The sequence below is a fragment of the Poecilia latipinna genome, unplaced genomic scaffold (genome assembly GCF_001443285.1).
Source record: "Poecilia latipinna isolate Pla-1442-1.1 unplaced genomic scaffold, P_latipinna-1.0 Scaffold2827, whole genome shotgun sequence".
Lineage (NCBI taxonomy): Eukaryota > Metazoa > Chordata > Actinopteri > Cyprinodontiformes > Poeciliidae > Poecilia > Poecilia latipinna.
The window spans coordinates 37,537-56,527 of NW_015115443.1; the positions used below are offsets into that span (position 1 = coordinate 37,537).

The 18,991-nt window shown below is 40.0% G+C and overlaps 1 protein-coding gene across 1 annotated transcript; it reads right to left on the bottom strand.

Moving 5' to 3' along the window:
• Positions 1-721: 721 nt before the first annotated feature.
• On the bottom strand, positions 722-17,828 carry LOC106939313 (protein Wnt-11-like). Its single transcript, XM_015021678.1, has 6 exons — positions 17,560-17,828; positions 15,688-15,857; positions 11,944-12,188; positions 8,794-9,071; positions 8,418-8,710; positions 722-2,353 (listed from the first exon to the last, which is right to left on the bottom strand). Exons 2-6 carry the CDS (start codon positions 15,768-15,770, stop codon positions 2,179-2,181), a joined length of 1,074 nt encoding a protein of 357 aa, XP_014877164.1. The 5' UTR covers positions 15,771-15,857; positions 17,560-17,828; the 3' UTR covers positions 722-2,178.
• Positions 17,829-18,991: the final 1,163 nt, after the last annotated feature.

Genomic DNA, 18,991 nt, shown 5'->3' on the forward strand with positions numbered 1-18,991 from the left:
ATCATAAGCAGCCCCCTTAGAGGACTGTTGTTTCAGGCAGGCAGAACTAAGCCTTTATGTTAGCAAAAAAAAAAAAAAATCAACTTGACTTCTTTTCATGTTACAGCCAGAAGTGGGGGTCTCACACAGATAGGAAGCTGAGGAGTTAAGGCTAAAGATAAGATAGTTGCTTTATTAATGCTTTATAAGAAGGCAAAACGTTCAGTTGAATAATCCAAACAGCCTGTCAGGTTGAACCCTTCAAGTCAGTTACAAATCTTTTCATGTCTCATCACTGCAGAACCAGAAACCTCAGTGTATTTCATTGGGCTTTTGTGTGATAGACCAACATAAAGAAGTGAATAATTGTGAATAAAAAATGGTGGTGGCCCCTCTAAATAAATGGTTAGTTGTGCTAACTCATAAACATTAGCTGCGCTAACGCTAAACTGCTACATCAACATGCTATTTAGCAGAAGCTAATGATGAAGCTTCTGCTTCATCTGCTTCAAATCAAATGATTTCACTCGAGCACCAGTTTAATTTTGACATTATAACTTACATGCTCTATATCTTCATATCACCGTCCATGTTTTATTTTGTTCCAGTGCATTTTTTATTTGACATAAAGTCATATGGGGAAAACAGAGAAATTGAGGAGAGGAAACAGAAGAGCTGCATAAGCAGGATACATAATCTTAAAAAAGAAGAGCATGAATATAAACGTCTATGTGACCAAAACTTAAACACCAACGTCAAACTTTATTTTAAATGGGAAATTTGCAAAACAGTCAAGGAAATTAGCGATTTTAGGATTTGTCCTGAAATTATAATTTAATGGACGCAAAGAGCACTAAACGTTTTTAAAATTAGCAAAGGTGAAGAGAACAATTATGTCAGCTATTAGCGCTTTACCGGCTTTTCTGCCGCATGGAGAGGGAAGCTGGTCAGAAGGAAATTTCCAGCAGGACAGCAATCTTAAGCATACATCAACTGTTCAAATAATCTCTCTGTACTGTCTGAGTGAGCCTGCGCTGATTGGAAAGGAAGAAAAGGCTTAAATGTCCATCTCTAGATGTGCAAAACACGCAGAAAAATACCCCAGAAGATTTGCTGCTGCTGTAATTGTTCTCAACCAAAGCGTTGACGCAGAGAGAATTCATTCAAATCCAAACCACATTTTTCAGATTTTTATTTGAACCCATTTATCAGTCTCCATCCACTTCACAATCATGCACTGCCTCGTGTTGGTCTCTCACATTAAAGTCCAGTAAATAATATTAAAGGTCAAGTGGTATAAATATGTCTGTGAGGAAATGCTGAGATGATCTGCTTTAATACAAAATATACTGCAGCTGCTTTAAATGGTATGAAACAACATGACTCTTAATGGTGTTTAATTTAAAATGCAAAGAGTCTGTGAGGCTATGGGATATTTTATAAATACTTATTTCTTTATTTCAGTATACAAAATAACAGTATATACACCCACGCAAAAGTGGTTTACAAAACCCATGAGTTACGCTCATATGCTCTGAAAAATAGAATATATTTTGATCTGCCTGCATGAAATTGAGATAATGCACCGTTTCACAAAGTTCTTTGATTTCTTCTCTCGTTCCACAGGGAATCAGGCACGTCATGGTCCAGGCGGGGCACGTGACGAGTCCCAGGCATCAACCACAGAAATGATCCGTGATTGAAAAGTATGTGAGGTTTTCCCTTTGTGTTCCTCTGTGGGGTATTGCTCCAGAGGAAAAGAAAAAGTAGTTTCGATAGTACCTAAAAAAAAAAAATCTGAATCCATGAGAGCCCTTTGATATCCAGGGAAGGAGGCCAAACATATCCTCCAGCATAAAATCCAATATCCAATATTATTTCTTTTTACTAGAGATATGTTTAAACTGGCTTTCCGTACCTCTGTCACAGGGTGAGGGGTTACGATTACTAACATGACAGCTGATAACACCCGTTAGGACGGTCCTCTTTCCACACTTTTCCCATCAACAAACCTTGAAGCCCAGTTGGAAGTTTTGGAGATGAAACGTGATACGGATACTGCACAAGAATATACCAACTCTTGTCGAGATACGCATGCTAAAGCTGAAGACTGGAGCCTTCTGGGTACTGTAGTGCTTTGGTTAATCTGTAGCCTGGGGAGGGAGAGAGGGCTCGACGGGGGGGCCGCCCGCCAGTGGATCACTTGCAGACGTATCTCTCCACGTTGCGCTCACATTTTTTGCAGGTCACGTAGCAACACCAGTGGTACTTGCAGTGGCAGCGTTCGACCAGCGTCTCCGTGTAGGGGTTGTAGCCGCGGCCGCAGCACATCAGGTCACAGCTGTCGCTGCCGACGGATGTTTTGTTGCACTGCCTGCAAAAACAAAAAGAAAAATAAAATAAAAAAAATGGGAAGACTCCCCCTCAGTGAAAATATTTTAAAATAAAACATTTTCACATCTAAAATAGCAAAAATAAAAATATGTTATGGCACAACACACAAAAGCAAACTGAAAGAGTACTGAAGGTACGTTTGGTTTTAGCAAACAATGACAGTACAACTACAAAAATAACCTTTAAGCAGGTATTAAACATACTTTTCATGAACGTTTCTGTTTTTAAAAGTAGTTTTTTTTAATGGTCTATGCACTATTCTAATTTTAAACGTTTTTATTGGCCGTAAGCAGAAAATTATTGTAATTAACATGCATAAAGACTGATACAGTCTCTGACATAAGTTAACTTTTTAATGTTTTAATTTATTGAATGGGTCTGATTGTATAAGCAGGTTTGTTTTAAGAATGCTTAACACGTCTGGTTAACAACAGTCACCCCACCGATGCCAACTTTGCAACTATTGTCGCTATATTTAGAGACTTTTCAAACAAACAAAAAAATCTGCGGCAGCCAAATTTGGTATCGGTTTAAAAAAAAAATCGGTATTCAGAAAACTGTAATCAGTGCAACCCCAGAAATCAACCCTGTTCCCATTTGAAGCCAGGGAAGAATAGCTTATAAGAGGTTGTACAAGTTGGAAACATGCATCTCATTGTCTGCATGTTAGACTCGGCCTAGCATGGCTGTCTTAGACTTATAACAAATCTCAAAGCTCTCTCCACAGATTTTTTTTTCTCTGAGCTGGTCTCTACCAGAAGACTAAATCACAGATTTATAAATCCATTTTTGGAAATCTACGTACGTATCTGCTAAGCTAAATCGACCACCAGACGGTGGGATTTTACCTATACCTTCTCGTGGTCCCGAGGGTCCAATCTGAACTGAGGAAGAGGTCTTTGCTACAAACTGCTCCTATGTCTGGAATCAATTACAGAACGTCTGAATTATAGCAGAAGCTGATCTCTGAACACTTTTTAAGGGGTTTCAGAGGATTGTACCTAAAAATGTTTCCGTCTTTGGAAAATAGATTTTTCTATCTCTAGTTAGAATGAGGTGAATGAATGTTTTTTAAATCCCTTTCAACTCAATTAATCCTTTCATGCACAGTGGTCACTACGGTGGACAGCTGTCTAAAAGCCATGTTCTTGTACTTCTTGTGGATTTTTATGTTTTAAATGCACACAGACCACTGAAGTGGACACTAATGCATCATAAAATACACCATCAACTGCTGGCCATCAGCTGCAAATGCAAGAAATTATCTTTGTTAAATCCAATATGGCCAACAGACAAAAAAGCATGGGAACCGACCCGGTCCCTCCTTCTACTGTAGACGACTCTGGCAGGTAAAAAAAATATTGTGACATCAGATAAGCCCTGAAGAACAACACTACTGATGTATTTTTCAAATAACAACTTTGTATTTGGAGAAAATTACAGTTGATCACCTAAAAAAATAAAATGAAAACATTTTATTTATTTATTTTTCCTACCTTTTTTATGCCTTAAGAAAATAATTTTTAAAAAATTGGAAAAAAAATCCTGACACAAAGGATCATAATTCATGCATGAAAGGGTTAATTTACACTGTAATTCTTAAAAAAAAAAACTCCTGCGCCCCCTCGCAGGCCCTTCGATAATCTTCTGAGAGGTTGTGACCGACTGTTGGGCTTTAACCTTTCGTGCTCTCTTTATTCCAGACATTTTTTTCGTCCATTTTGTTGTCTTTGAGCAATGGCTGCTTTGGCGCCTCTCATTCCAGAGGCCCGGAGGCATCCCGAATGAGCAAAGAATAGTCCTGTCATAAATCAAACGGGACACGACCCTCCCTTTCTTTGGCTCGCCCCTCCGAACGTAACTGTTTGGTTTTATGGTGGCGGGGTGTTAATGACCAGCCGGGTAAAAGAGCCTCTAAACTAATGACCGCTGCAGGAGGGAGGCAGGGAGAGCGAGGATTGAGAGCGTCAGGTTTGCTGCATCAGAGGGAGCCAGCGGGCCGCCACACTGGTTAGAAGAGTCAGGAGAAAGAGGACAAAACGTCTGCAGGGCTAGATGCAAACATCAGGATTCTGCTCAAGGTCAAAATATCAGGTCTTTCCAGGACATGACAAGTCAATGCAGCAAGTGATCCCATTTCATCTATTGGGAATGCTGGCAGAATCCCACTTGGATTTTCACTAAGCAGGCGATAGTTTGTTTTTTTTAGCTGGCAGAAAGGGAAGAACAAAGTTAACTATGGTGTTAAGAAAAGAAATACGCAGATTACTGCTGGCACGCTTGAAATCAGAAATTAGATGGCTACAGAGAGGCAGCAATTTCCTCTGGTGATTTTTTTATGTGGGAGAACACAAACTGTTTAGTTCTGGACAATTTTAGCTTTGGTATCAATAGATGCCATCCAATATTATTATTATTTTTTCATGTATGTCCTCTTAACAGGGGCATAATTTTCAAAGTTGACTTTTTAGAGCGTTATGTCATTTTATAACGTTATTCCCTCTTCAAAAACTTAACTGGAGTTTTGCTCTGATACATTTGTGCATGTATCAGAAATCATTATCCCATGGCAACCAATCAGAAGTGCCTAAATGCCTGCTCATACAATGCTCCGCCTATTTACCCACAGGTTAGCAAACACCTGAGCTTATCATACAAACTACAACATTCCTAATAACAACTGCAAACGGCATCACAGAGAAGTATTGCTGTGCTGACATGTTAAAGATGGAGTGTCGGAAATAGTAGGAGCTTCTTAAAGAGACAGAGGCCAATTTCAAGGCGTCAGAAATGGCTGTAATATTTTAAAATAGTTTTTCTGTATAGACAGTATTTTCATAACAACTGAAGGTCACATAGTTAATTGATTGTGCTATAAAATGGCACCGTGTGTCTGGAAAATACATAATACCCCCTCTGTGCTTCAGACATCTGTCATAGGTCCAAATAAAGCAACACAGAACAAAAATCATTTAAAAAATATTTTACAGTCAAATTTTTAACTTCTCGGTGACCTTAGTCACTAAAATATCACTAAAAATCATGACACAGAGGTGAACTTTCCCAAGACCGGACTGCCCCCCCAAAACTCCCAGAACAACATCCATTGCTCTGCAGACCTCTCTGAAATAACATAGAACAACTAACTTTTAGCTGTGGCCTATTATATATGGTATCTGCAAGTTTCAGCAAGTCAAGTTTAAAACGTTTTTAGATCTTTTTAATGCTACCTTGAATGACAATCCTGCTGCATTACAATCAAACCAAAATGCAAATTTCTGGGGTCTATTTGTGGCTCCTGGTGCTTTTTCACCACAGATTTCACCTGGCCTCAGAAGTCAAAAAACAAATGAATAAATGAATGAAATACAAAAAAAATATAGTTATAGAAAACAATAACAGTTATAAGTGAAGTGCATTCTTCACGTTCAGTTTCAAGATAGGAACTATTGGCTTTCTTTAAAATCTTAAAAACAAATCTCAGCTCAAGAAAACGAGAGCGTCACACATGCCCAACAGGTCGAGTATCAGCCAGTAACGACGTGGCGGTCATAGTGTAAACACTTGTGAGTATAAAGCATGATGTTATAAGCTGTGTTTCTGGTGTGTTATCGCCATGCACTGCACTCTGAAAGTGTCCTCCACATTAAGCCGGTCCTCTGCTTATCTGTGATAAGTGGCACAAGACTGCAGGACTCATGATTTAACAGTCATGTGTTCTATATGACATTTACAACAAAACAAATCTGTCAGCTGCTCAGACGGCCCTAATATGGCAGTGATGGCGTCCATACCAAGGTACCATCCTCTGCCTCCTGAAGGATGAAAGATTCATTGTGATCCGTAAAAAACAGGAAACAAAACGTCGACACAGGAGCCAATCTGGACTTTTTGCTTCCACTCCTTTGTTTGTAATCCTCTGCAACAGAGACGTTTAAATTAGCGACTTTTAATTAAATCTGGGATTCTACGGGTTCTCTCCTGCCTGATGTCTTCTCCGAAAACGAGAACGGCGTGGGTCCATCTTTATCTCTGACCGCCGCTGGCTAGATCCCCGTTTCTGCCGCCCACTCAGAGCAATATCAGCTCCAGGGGCCCTCGGCGCTAAGAATAACTCCATTAGTAATTGTTTTAGATAACAACACAAGCGCTCCATTCACAGTGGCCTTTTCAGCGGCACATGCTCAGACGGGGGGGCGGTGGGGAACGCAGACGGCACTCCGCTTTTTATCAGCCGGGCCTGGAAAATAAACGCCGCTGAAAGGCACGGCGGGCGGCGTTTCGCTGGAGCTCACTTCCTGGATGAGCAGACGTTCGGGACTGGTCATTTCCTCCTTTGTCTGGTGCTGATATGAGTCACGCTTACAAATCTAACCCAGAACCCATCGGAGGTTATGATGGATTTGTTTTTTTTGTTTTTTTTTACCTCAAACATTGCTTTGAACAGTGATGCCTCCAGCAAAAAGCTGTGCTAAAAACTGTAGCGTTTATCTCCGGACCTCGTCAAGGTTCTTTGGGCGAACTAAAAAACAAACGCTCGACGTGGTTAACGTTTCCACCGGGGAGTCCGAGACGGAGCCACAAAGCCGTACAGGCAAATCACGAGATTAAGAGTCGTGCTTTTATGTAATAAAGCTATAAGTGATAATGTTGTTATAGAAACTACATGTTAGACCTCCGTGTTCTTTTGTTTTTGTGGCGATAGAAGAGATGAAACAGCTGTGGGCGTGATTAAATCCCGAGGTTATAGCCATAAATGTGATTATTTTACAGCATTTACACTGTGAAACCGTATTATAATCAGTTCAGTCAGAGGAGGCTCTACTTTCTTTATTCTTTCTTTCTTTCTTTCCTTCCTTCCTCCTTTTCTTTCTTTCTTTTCTTCTCTCTTTCTTTGCTTCTCCACAGATGGCTTTAATCAAGCGCTGATGGTTTAAAATCCATTATGATTCAAGTTAACATAAAATATGAACTGACTACTTCAAAGTGATATGACAAAATGATTATTTTGGAAAAAATGCAGCCCATTAGAAATGCTTCGCTCTGTCCCTCCACAAAACTCCAAAGGTCCACAAGTTATAAAAAGGCTGGTGAGTTTTTATCCTGATCTGAAAAACACGCCTCTACAGTTTCAGTCATTAACGGCTAAAGTTTTCATGTTGAGATGATGGAGATAAAAGTTAGTTCCTGTGGATCAGTGAGTTGGTGCCAACACCGTCTCCCACCTGTTTTCTGAGCACTGCTGGTTAAAAACAACTCAGCCCTGATCGCTTGGTTAGAAGATTGAGAAGAAAATAAATCAGCTGTTTGGAAACATTTCTTGATCGATACAAGCTAAGCAGATGGTTACAAAAATAGATTAAAAGACGCACAAACAAAAAAAACAAATTCAAATTTATGCGCTAAAATGTGAGTTTCAGTTAATAAAATTCAATAACTTATCATTCATTTATTGTTTGCTTGATCATTGCAAACGATGCATCTGCAGCTAAAAAGATGCATTTAATATTAACATGTGAAAAGCTCTGTCCTTTCTGCACAACTTAGCATCAGTACAGTGTAGGCTAATTATTTTTTTTAGATTAACTGATTCGCATTTAGAAAGCAAAAGTTGCTTAATAGGAACATTTTATTTTATTTTTTTTTATTTATTTTTACAAAACTTGGTGAAACTAAAGCTTTATTTTCTTTTTATCAGTAGTGCAAAATGTATTACATTTTTGGCTTAATTACTGCTCTGGACATGTTATTTTTCAGCAAGTGCCTTTTTTTTAACAAATATACTGTAACTACAAATCAAATAATAGATTAGTTGATTATTTTAATCATCATGATTAAGCCGATTAATACTTTTACTTTTCAGATTAAATAAAAGCCTTTGGATCAGTACTTTAACACTTTATACTTTTGAGTAAATCAGATGGCAGGCTAATTTGTGGTATTTTGCCTCACTGCTGCGACAGTGACAGTGACAGTAACGGTACGTGGAGCTGCACAGGTCGTTTTAGGAATGAAAGAGACAGAAACCCAAATGCTGCTCTTACCTGTCCTGCGTCCCAACAGAACCCAGTTTTTCGTTCTTGCTGCAGAAGTCAGGGGAGCTGTGCAAATAGATCATTTCATTCTCCCGCAGCGGCCTGACATCAATGTCTTTGGGGACAAGCTGCTTGCGCGTGCCCATGGTCCGGTAAACCACCTTGGTAGCGGACAGGTACTTGGACTTCAGGTCCATGGCGATCTCCCGGAGGTCCTGGAGGCCTTTCCAGCAGGTCCTTATGGAGCAGGACCCAGAAACACCATGGCATTTACACTTCATCACCAGCGCCTCTCTCAGTGCCTGAACACCAACGAATCTGGATTAACTCACCACATCTAGAAAGAACAACTGTGCAGAACTCCTCCTCTCTAACACCCGCTTACCTGTCTCCCGACTTCGCTGTTGTGAAGCTGCATCAGCTTGTTGGCACTGGACCCGGAGCGCTTCATCTTCATGGGGGCGTCTGAAAACTTGGAGCCCATGAAGAGGCCGTAGTTGAGGTTGTCGGCACAGCCGCCCCAGCGGTAGCCGGGCTCTGGGATCTCTGCGGGGATGGGGCCACACGTACACGTGCGTAGATCCCCGGAGGTGCAGGCCTGGGCGATGGTGTGGCTGATGGTTGCCGCCGACAACGCGTACACAAAGGCGGCCTCCCTCGTTCCTGAGAGACGCATCAGAGTATTAGGAACAACGTTTGTGTGGCCTCTCTGGCCGCAAATGGACCTAATTTTTTTTACTTGTTTTTTAACTTTTATTTTAATATCATGATTTAGGGCTTAAACAATTAATTGTGATGAATCAGTTATTGAAATAATCGTCAACTAATTTACTAATCGATTGATCGCTAACTGCATTGAGATGATATCAGCACATTCAGATCAGTAATTTGAAAAATATATGCATATATATTTTGCATTTACAATAAATCATTTTTGACTGCACACGTGTTCTATCCAAACTCCTCAAGTGGAACAGTTTTAATTTCACCTGCCACAGCATTTTAGGCAATAAAATGTTTATCTTCTTCTCTTGAATTATTTGGTTTATTGTTTGTGTTTCTAATATATTATATATTATATAAAAAAGACCTAAGTGGTTAAATGGAAAATCTAACTAATATCTTTATCGATTTATTGTCTCGACTTCTAAAATAATCGTTAGTTGCAGCCCAAGTCATGTCACAAACGTCCAGCAACTATTTACTCAAAAGTACAAACTTGGGCATTAAAGTTTTTGTATTTGTTGCTAAAAATAGATTAAAAACATTTTCTGGACCAACAAATTATAAAACATTTCACCCAGAAAGTTCCGAAACAGAACAACTTCCCTGTATTAGGAGAAAATACCCTTTTTTCTACCTACAATAATTTGTTCTTTTCCACTTTGTTTCAGCAAATTATTAAATTTGCATTTAATTGTTCAGAAGATAAGAAAATAACAGACAATAAAATTATTCAGTGCCCTCAAGTTTACAAAAACTTTGTACACCCTGACATAGGGAGACACATTTTATTTGAAAAGGTCATCACACTCCTGCAACATTTTCACATTGTGTTAACTCAACAACCACTACCATCAATTATTTTTATTGCAAGAAGAAAAACACAAATGTTTTTCTTCTTTAAATCCAGCAAATAATTATGCTGGATTTAAAAATGGCTGCAAAAGGGGATAGAGCTTCACCTTCCAGCAGGACAACAACCACTGACATGCAGTAAGAAAATATATTTGAATCAAACCATGCTCAGGTGTTACAGTGACCTCATCAACGTTTATTCACAGACTCTCCTGCCAGCTTGACTGAGCTTGAGGTTTGATTAGGTACAAAATTCAGTGCCTAGATGTGCAAAGTTGTTAGAGACATACACTAAAAGACATGCAGCTGTAAATGCAACAAAATGTGGCTCTATCATGAGTTGACTGAGCTGGGGTGTAAAGTCAAATGCACACCACACTTTTCAGATTTCACTCTTAGAAAACTGATGTGTCAAACTCACAGAAAAGGGGCCAAATCGGGCCCACGATAACTTTTTATGTGGACCTCTTTGTGCTAGAGACTTCAAAAAAACAGTTGTGTGCTTAAACATCATTTTATGAATGAAATCAATGTTTTCATCTTCAATAAGTTTCTATTTTCACAAATATTTAATTCTAAGAACTCATCAAACAGAGGCAGCTATTTATTAACAGTCTAACAGTTAGTTAATGGGTTTTATAGATACAATTTGCCGCAGCCGACTGTTTTGTGATCCAATCTTGATGTGATCCAAAATGAAAATGAGTCTGACACCCCTGACTTAAGGCCTGCCTCTGCAAGGCTCTGTATAAAAACAATTAAAAGCATTACATTGCAGCTTTCATCTCGATTCACTCATTTAAAGATGCTCAGATGAAAATATCAAGGAAAAAGGATAAAAAGCCCACTTTTGATTGCCATATTTAAACCCGCTCTGCTTCTTATTCTGCCTCTCTAATGTCTGTTCTAACTGTTCTTAAGTGCTTTCTTTGGTTTTGTTAGAGCAAAAAAGCAGAGACCTGCATGCACAACGACTGGTTCTCATGCTGTAATGTAGAGTGAGCGCCGATGTGATTGGCAGTGACGTGCGCACACATTATGTCAAAGCATGGGAGCAATCGGAGGTACGGGAAGAAATCACGGTTAGATCAAAGCCAGGCCCGGTCAGCGATGAGCCATTTCCTGTCCGGTGCAGACTGCTCGTTTACCCCAAGGCAGCCATGTCCTGTTCAATGAGCGCTGTACGCCCCAAAACGCCTCCTCGCTTTTCCCGACGCGCCGTCCCTGAAACTACCACTGACTGTTTCAAGGTTCTCTGGCGATGGGAAACTGCTGGATCAAACTGCAGTTCAAGCAGGCATGCGGCCTGAGAAAACTGAGCCTTTCAGACATACCAAGCCAAATTACCACACCAAGTAACAGCCTCGGTTCAATTCCTTTCTACGGGTTCTTCGTGTTAAAGCGATGGGAATTATTTTCCTGGCAGCAAAATTATACAGCGATCATGGAAAGCGTGCTTTTAATCCAAACGAGTCTGGCTTTAAATATTTGCTTTGATTTGGAACAGGGGCTGGGCGATGTGGACTTAAAATTGTATCACGATATTTTGTGGTACTATTGTGATAATGATAAAATTGACAAAAAATAATAATTTATTCATTCTCTTTTAGGGGAACTTTAGCTGTGACTGCATGGCGCAGCAATCAGAGCTCCACAAACACAAATACTGCTCTCGAAAAAATGTGTGATGTGCTTCTTTAGGACACCAGTCAAAGAAAGAAGTATGATTAGTGTCACTAAATGCACATAGTAATTTAATTTAATCATATTTTCCAAATTTATTGATGTTTATTGATAATCTCAATGAAAAAAAACTGTGAAGAAAATAGTAAAACTAATAATATGGGCAATAATTTGAACTTATCACGATAAGTGATAAACGATACGATAAATGCCCATCCGTGTTTGAAACACAGCGGTTTCTCTCTCTCTCTCTCTCTCTCGACGCCAGCCGTACCTCTCTCCAGGTCCGGCCGATACTTGGTGGCGTTGACGGGGATTTCGATGGAGGAGCAGTTCCAGCGCATGTCGGCGAACGTCTTCTGACACGTTTTCTTGACTTCGCGGGCGGCTTGGATGATGGTCTGCATGAGCTCCAGGTTGCTGCGGCACAGCTGCGCCTGGGAGGACACCATGCCGGGGAGCAGCTTGCAGTGCTGCGTCTGGTTGACGGGTCTAGAGGCGGGTGTGTGTGACAGCGCTCTGCAAACAGCCAGAGAAAAAAAAGACAAACGCACTTTCAGTCAGTGTGTTCTCGTGATATGCTCCGTGTTAAGCCTGAAATGTTAGCGCATTTGGCCAGAAGATAAAAAACGATGATGTTGTCGTTTTGAGACCATTTTTCTAACTCTTAAAATAATAATAATGGCATATTGATGCAAGTACACCTCTCAAAGATTGAAAAAAAGAACATTGATTTCTGACATTTATTTCTGAAACTGGAAGACATTTTAAACATCCAAAGCAAATACATGAACCAACCGAAACAATAAATACAATTGATTATGGAGTAAAAATAATACAAAATTGCCCTTCAAAACATGAGACTCAGCCAGGGAAAACTGGCAAAACTGCCTGTTTGGACTTTTGTAAAACCAAAACAATGTGAAAACTTTGTACCATGTGAAATGTTTGCAGCATTTTTCAAAAATGGCGGCTTTTTAATAACATTAAAGTGGAGCATCTCTTTAAAGATTAAGCAAACGAGACAAACAAGCACGCAAATGTAAATGATTGCTCTCATTTTAATTTATAATGGGATTAACTGATTTATAGCTTATTGTTGACTGGATTACTCCGCATATTTTGATTATAGTGATGGTTAAAATATATTGATTGCTTGATGTGTGAAAGTATTACTTTTATGAGGATAAAATTGCGAGATTTATTCCTTGCATTGTGCCAAGTGTTTGATTTCTGTCTTTGCCTACACTTTAACCCCTGCTCTGGCACGCACAGACAGAAAAGCACGGGTCTATCACACCCTGCAAAGTAAAGTCAGATGCATATTCATAAAATACAAGTGACTTCGTCTTGGCGCAGGCATTTTCTTTTGTTCAAACACTGAAGATGTGCCAAAAAAAGAAGAAAAAAGTGAAAGAAAACATCCAGAGAAGCTCCCAGCGCAGGAAGTGTGGTCCTCTGCGGCTTCAGTCTGACATGAATCAGCAGAGCACAGACAATGAGAAGTTGGACGGATTCGGTTTGTAACGATCTCAGACATTAAAGCAGGTTAGGGACCGAGCTCGCAGCGCCTGTTCCGCATTAGGGGGGCCGCCGCTATGTGCCTGGCGATTCGGTGCGACTGAGCCGGGCTCGAACCGAGCCAGCACTCGCAGGTGTTTACAGCTGCATCTGTTTTGAGTTGTGCTGCTGAGCGCGATCGGGGCTCTGCAGCTTTCCCACTTAGATTCACCACATGGCATCCAGGCTTCTCACCGGCACACCTGCTGAGGTGTTGCCAGCGCGCACTGCAGCCACGGAGAACGCACAACGGCGAGGATTCACGACAGACACACACAGTGATGCAGGAATCAATCAGCCGGTGATTGAAACTGGAAGTAACGCATGTTTTGATGCATGAACTGATGCATATTTTCTCGTTTTGTTTTGTTGTTTTTCCGTTGAAACAAATTTTACACAATACCAAGGTTCTACTCTGCATCCCCAGAGTCAGAGCCAAACAGGCAGTGTTCAGTTTTTAAGGTTCACTAATAGAAAATAGCAAAACTGTCGAAACACTGAGTTATTTTAAATCGAAGCTTTCCCCTTCATTTGTGATAACTGGAACGTTGATCAATATATATCTTTAATATTTTATTTAGGGGTTGTATCAATTATCATGACAGATTTGTTGTCATGATAAGAATTTTGATTTATTGTTGTCACGAGAAATTCCAGTTAATGTAAATGTTTTGTTTTTTTACAGTTTTTTCGCGAGAGCATCAACAAATATCGGTAAATTCGAAAATGTGATTACATGACGTGTCTATGTGCAGTTTAGTGATATAAATCACACGTCTCTAACTGTGTGGCATCCTGAAGAAGCTTATTTCAAATAGGAATATTTTTCAGGAGAAATATTTGTGACGCTGTGAAAGCCGTACCACGCAGTTACCTAAAAAAAAGAAGTAACAAATAGTTTTAATCATCACTTTTATTGTTATTTTTTTATTATTATTATTCTAAGTCAACCTCCCTCACCGCTAATTTGATTCTGATTATTTTTTTGGCATTTGTGATGATGTCATTTGTCAAAATATAATGTTTTATTCTGGTTTCATAATTGGTGAAACTAGCAAAAAACAAAAAACATGCATTATGTTCTTATGACGTAAAGCACTTTAACCTGCCTTGTTGCTGAAGTGTGCTGTACAGATAAACCTGACTTGAAAAGTTATATTTTCAAAACCGTGAAACCTGTTTCAGTCTTTCAGACTTTCAGCGTTTTTCCCAACTCTGTGGAGAGAAGTAGAGCTGTGCTTCCCTCCCCAACCCGTTGCTGCACACTTTTTCCCTCACTTTAAGACAGATTCAGATCGCTTAATCTGTCAGTTTCAAACAAAACCAACTAGCCTCATTATCAAGGTAGTGCTGCCTTAAAACCATGGCTGTCAAGCTAAAGCAGCAAAAAGTGTGACTAGTAGAGCGGCCAAAAACACACACAGCAAAACGAGACCGTATTCTGTGCAATAAGCAGTTAAAAATACCTTTTTCATTTTGCTTAGGTCTACACATTAAAATCATAATGGCACCAAACGTAATAATAAATAAGTTGTCTTCTTTCAGAAACAGTGTGAAATTCTTTTGGCCCTTTATTTAAATAAAAGTGATTTAATCATGCTATAAACGTCCTTTTTTTATTATTTTAAAAATCTATATTGTACCACACAACTTTACGTTGTTGTGTTTTCACTTAAGGTTATCAAACCAGCTCATTTTACACAAATGAGTTTATATGCATTAAAGTTATCCGGGAAAATACACAGAATGAAAAGCAGAGGGTTTGAGCTCAAACAAAATCAGAAATCACATCGGTGCATCTCTGTAAACTCTGCAAAAAAGAAGAAGAAAATAGCAAACGTTCACCTCAAACATAAACTAAATCTAAAATAGCAAACTGGGAATTTTATGGACTTTCCAAATCTCTTGTGAAAATTGGTTGTTTGCTTTTACATTACAGCGAGTAAAAGCAATCAGCCTCGGCATTGCGTCTTCCAGCTACAGCGAGCCATTTTTTATAATTTGAGGCCTAACTAGACTACACACAGAAAGCGGTGACACCACCGCGGCGCCAACTCATTTTGCCCTCCTGTTCTTCTTCTGCCGCCAGAATTCGTCACGTTCGCCGTCTCCGACGTGAAAACGTGCGGCATAAATTGTGTAAGATTTTACTTTAGGCCGCATTACAAGTAATGAAACAATTACGATTTCCTTTGTAATTTCGATAACCAGCGGCTCAGTCGCTCTCCCCCCCGTCATCGGATACAAACACACAGAAAACACAGTGGAAATTCACGGAAAGCTGGTGTCTGTTTCCAAGCTGCCGCGAGCTTTTCCACTTTCCGAAAACATCCAGCAAACAGAGTTCCAAATCTTCAGTGAAAACAGTTTACACGTTAAGCTGCTGGGGAAAAAACAAAAAAAAACACACACTTTCTGCTTATGGAACAAAGACGGTAGGATTGTGGAGGATACTTACAGCCATTTGATGCCCGAGCAGACCTGAGACAGCAGCAGAGCAGTGAGCACACCGAGAGGCAGGATGTGAGAGCTGCTCCTCATGATGGCTTCCAGTTCACACGGGACGCAAACACAAAGAGCTCACACTCAGAGGTCAACGCGCATGGCCCGGCCCCCAGTCACAAAGTCCTGCAGCAAATCAGGAGAATATCAGTGCAACGCACACAAGAAATTCAGCATGAGATGTAAAACGCAACTTCAACTTGAAGAATTCACATTAGGATAAATTTAACTAAGTGCATTAAGTCGTACTATTTTCCATTTGGATTATTTTGCCTTTTTATTTTCAGGCTTAATTTTACTTGGTGAAATCCGTCTCTAAAATATCAAGGGGTGTTGACATAGGAAACAGAGAGAAGAGCAAAAACTACATAAATAAAGCAAATATGGGGAAAAACTTCTCAAGGCAGAGTCCACTAGCAGCTGTTGTAGGCCAAGTATTCAATCGTACAGCACGGAAAATCCTCTGCCGGAGCTCGTTCCAGCCAATAAACACAGGGAAAACAAAAGCAACAGCAGTGAAACTTAAAGACAAAGGAACAGTTTGCATTTTCACAAAAATCTTTATTCTGCAACTGTAAACATGCTCAAAACGGCACAACCAAAAATAATAAACTGACTTTACTGTTTACATAATCTGAAACTGAACACAAACAAATAGTGTCATACTTTAATTTTTCTACTTATTCCAATTAAGGGAATCTGCAGTGTGGGATTGTTCCGTACCACGCCATGTATATTCAGTTTATTTTCACTCCTTTAATTCAATTTATTGTCACAAGGGAAAATGTGAGAAGCTCCAGATCAGGATCACATTAGCAAGACAGCAGCTCAGATCAAGGCAGTGATTTGTGTAGAGAGAGAGGGGGACGGGGCAGATCCTCTCAGGCCTGATCTGATAAAAACAGCCACTGATAAACTCAAAGCCTTTGAAGAGAGCGCGTGAAACGTGCACGCCGCTGATAAGTCGCGCACGTAAAGCGCGAGGTCCGCAGCTCGGCGCTGATTGGTCGGAGTCTCTTTGGAAGCTGTTTTAACTAAATTGGGTGATATTAATTGTTGCCTTGGTGTAGATTTATGTGTGTGTGTGTTTGTGAGAGTGTGGGAGCGGCTATTCAAGCTCTGCAGGTTTTCACTGTGAGGTAAATACAATACAATCTTTAGCTAATCGATGGAACAACGAGAAATCCTCGAGGAAACCCTATTTGAAGCTTTTGTTACGTTTTAAATGACGTTCCGACATTTACATGTGACCAAGACTGACCCAATAAGGTAGCTCCTGTTTAAAAGGTAGGTCTGCACACACACACACACACACTCTCTCTCTCTCTCTTCCCCCCTCTCTCTCTCACACACACACAGAGGGAGAGAGAGAGGAAAGTTTTTCTTTTCAGTCTACATTCTCTGTTTACGCTTAGTTAAAATATCTAGGATAAACAATTGGAGACTAGCTAAGTAGGCTGTATTACTTTTAAAGGAAAGATGCATATTTTTTTGTTTCGTGTTTTTTTGTGTGTGTGGTCATTTTAACAGTTTTAACTACATCTTAAAAGTTAATGAACGAATCAAAATTTAATTAAAAATACTTTTTAGGACAAAACATTCCGTCGAAGCAGACCAAATAATTCTACCGAAAGACTTCAAATCACCTCCATCTGAATGTCTCATCACCTACCATAAAATGATAAACTGCAGGTTGCCGCCGCGACAACAAGACCTTATTACAGCTTACGGTTCCGCCGATGCTGTTTAGCAGCACATTATTTAAACCGAACACCGCGCTGTGAAGCAGCAGCTGAACTTTTCCTCCAGCCGTGTCTCCGCGGCTCACCTTTACCGCGCCGCTCCACAAGTCCGCACAAGCAGCCAGGAGGAAAAAAAAGTTAAATCTCAGCGGGTCGCGTTATCCTTCAGGTCAGCTGTCCTGGTTCCTATCAGCCGGAAGCTTTAGTAAAATCCAAGACGGGGCGGTGGATGGGCTCCGGACAGGTACGCATGGTGTGTGTGAGCGGTGTCCGGCCAGCAGCCTGTGTGTGTGTGGGACAGACAGAGAGGCTGGAGTGGAAGTGAGCTGAGTGGGGGCAGACTGAGCTCTAAAATACCCCTGCCCCGCTTTGATCTCACTGCTGATGTCAGAACCGCATTAGCATAAGAACGCGGGCTGCACCGGTGTTTGGACCCGGAGCGAAACACCTTCATATTCCCACAGGGAGCTGAAGAGGACAGACTTCCAGTCAGCCCCTGATGATAAATAGTCCGTTCACGTTTCTGCTCAGTGACATCTTTATGGTTTCTCTGGTTTTATTAACAAACGCCAGTAAAAGTCCATTACAGATCCCTGCGAGGATATTTAGTGGTGTCTTATCGAGCTTTGCATTATGTCACCACTAAGATATTGTCTTGTAAATGTAAATGTTATTTATATATGATGCATTAGATCAGAATCTTATTTTTTTACTCTTAAAACGACACACCTGTTTTAAAGTTTTAATCTTATGGTCCTCTTCGGGGAATAAAAGCAAATTAACGTTTTGCAAGACTACTGAGTTTTAATGATTTATTTGTGAAAACCCTGTTGGGACTTAAGCATTATAGTAAAGAAAGGGGGAAACTTTTGTCTATTTTATGTTGCATCAGAAAGGCATCCGAGTCCAAAGAGTCCGCCGAGCCGATCCAGAAGTCCTGTTATTGTTCCAAGCACTGAAGCTCAGTAAATCCACTCAAATCTCAGATCAGTTGTTCTCAAACTGTTAAGCTTATGACTTGCAAAATGTCAGAGGACAACACTCATTACTCTGAGAATCAGTTAAACGTTTTATTTATTTCTGCAAAGTAAATAATCCAAACACGGATACAAAGACAGCAAAGCTAATATATTGTTTTATCCACCCTGAAGCGGTTTTCCGTCTCTTCTAACATTTTTAGCCGGAATATGTATTACCAACTGTTATTTTTATTATTTTCTCCAGAGGATTGTCATTCCATATTTATTGATACCCAGTCTCAACTTTGCGAACCAACGCCTTAGACGACCAGGGTAACTAACGCCTTGTACGGGGACTAAAATTGTCTAACAATATGTTTTGTCTTTTCAACTGCCAGTCAAAAATTATATATTTATGTAGTTTTACTGTCAGGCTGTGTAATGGTTCATTTCTCAGTCTCTATTAATTAGGCATGAACTTTTATCACATTCTCATGGTTTGATAATTCTGGGGGGAAAAAAAGAAGCAGCAACAATTATTCCTATAAATTGATAAAAG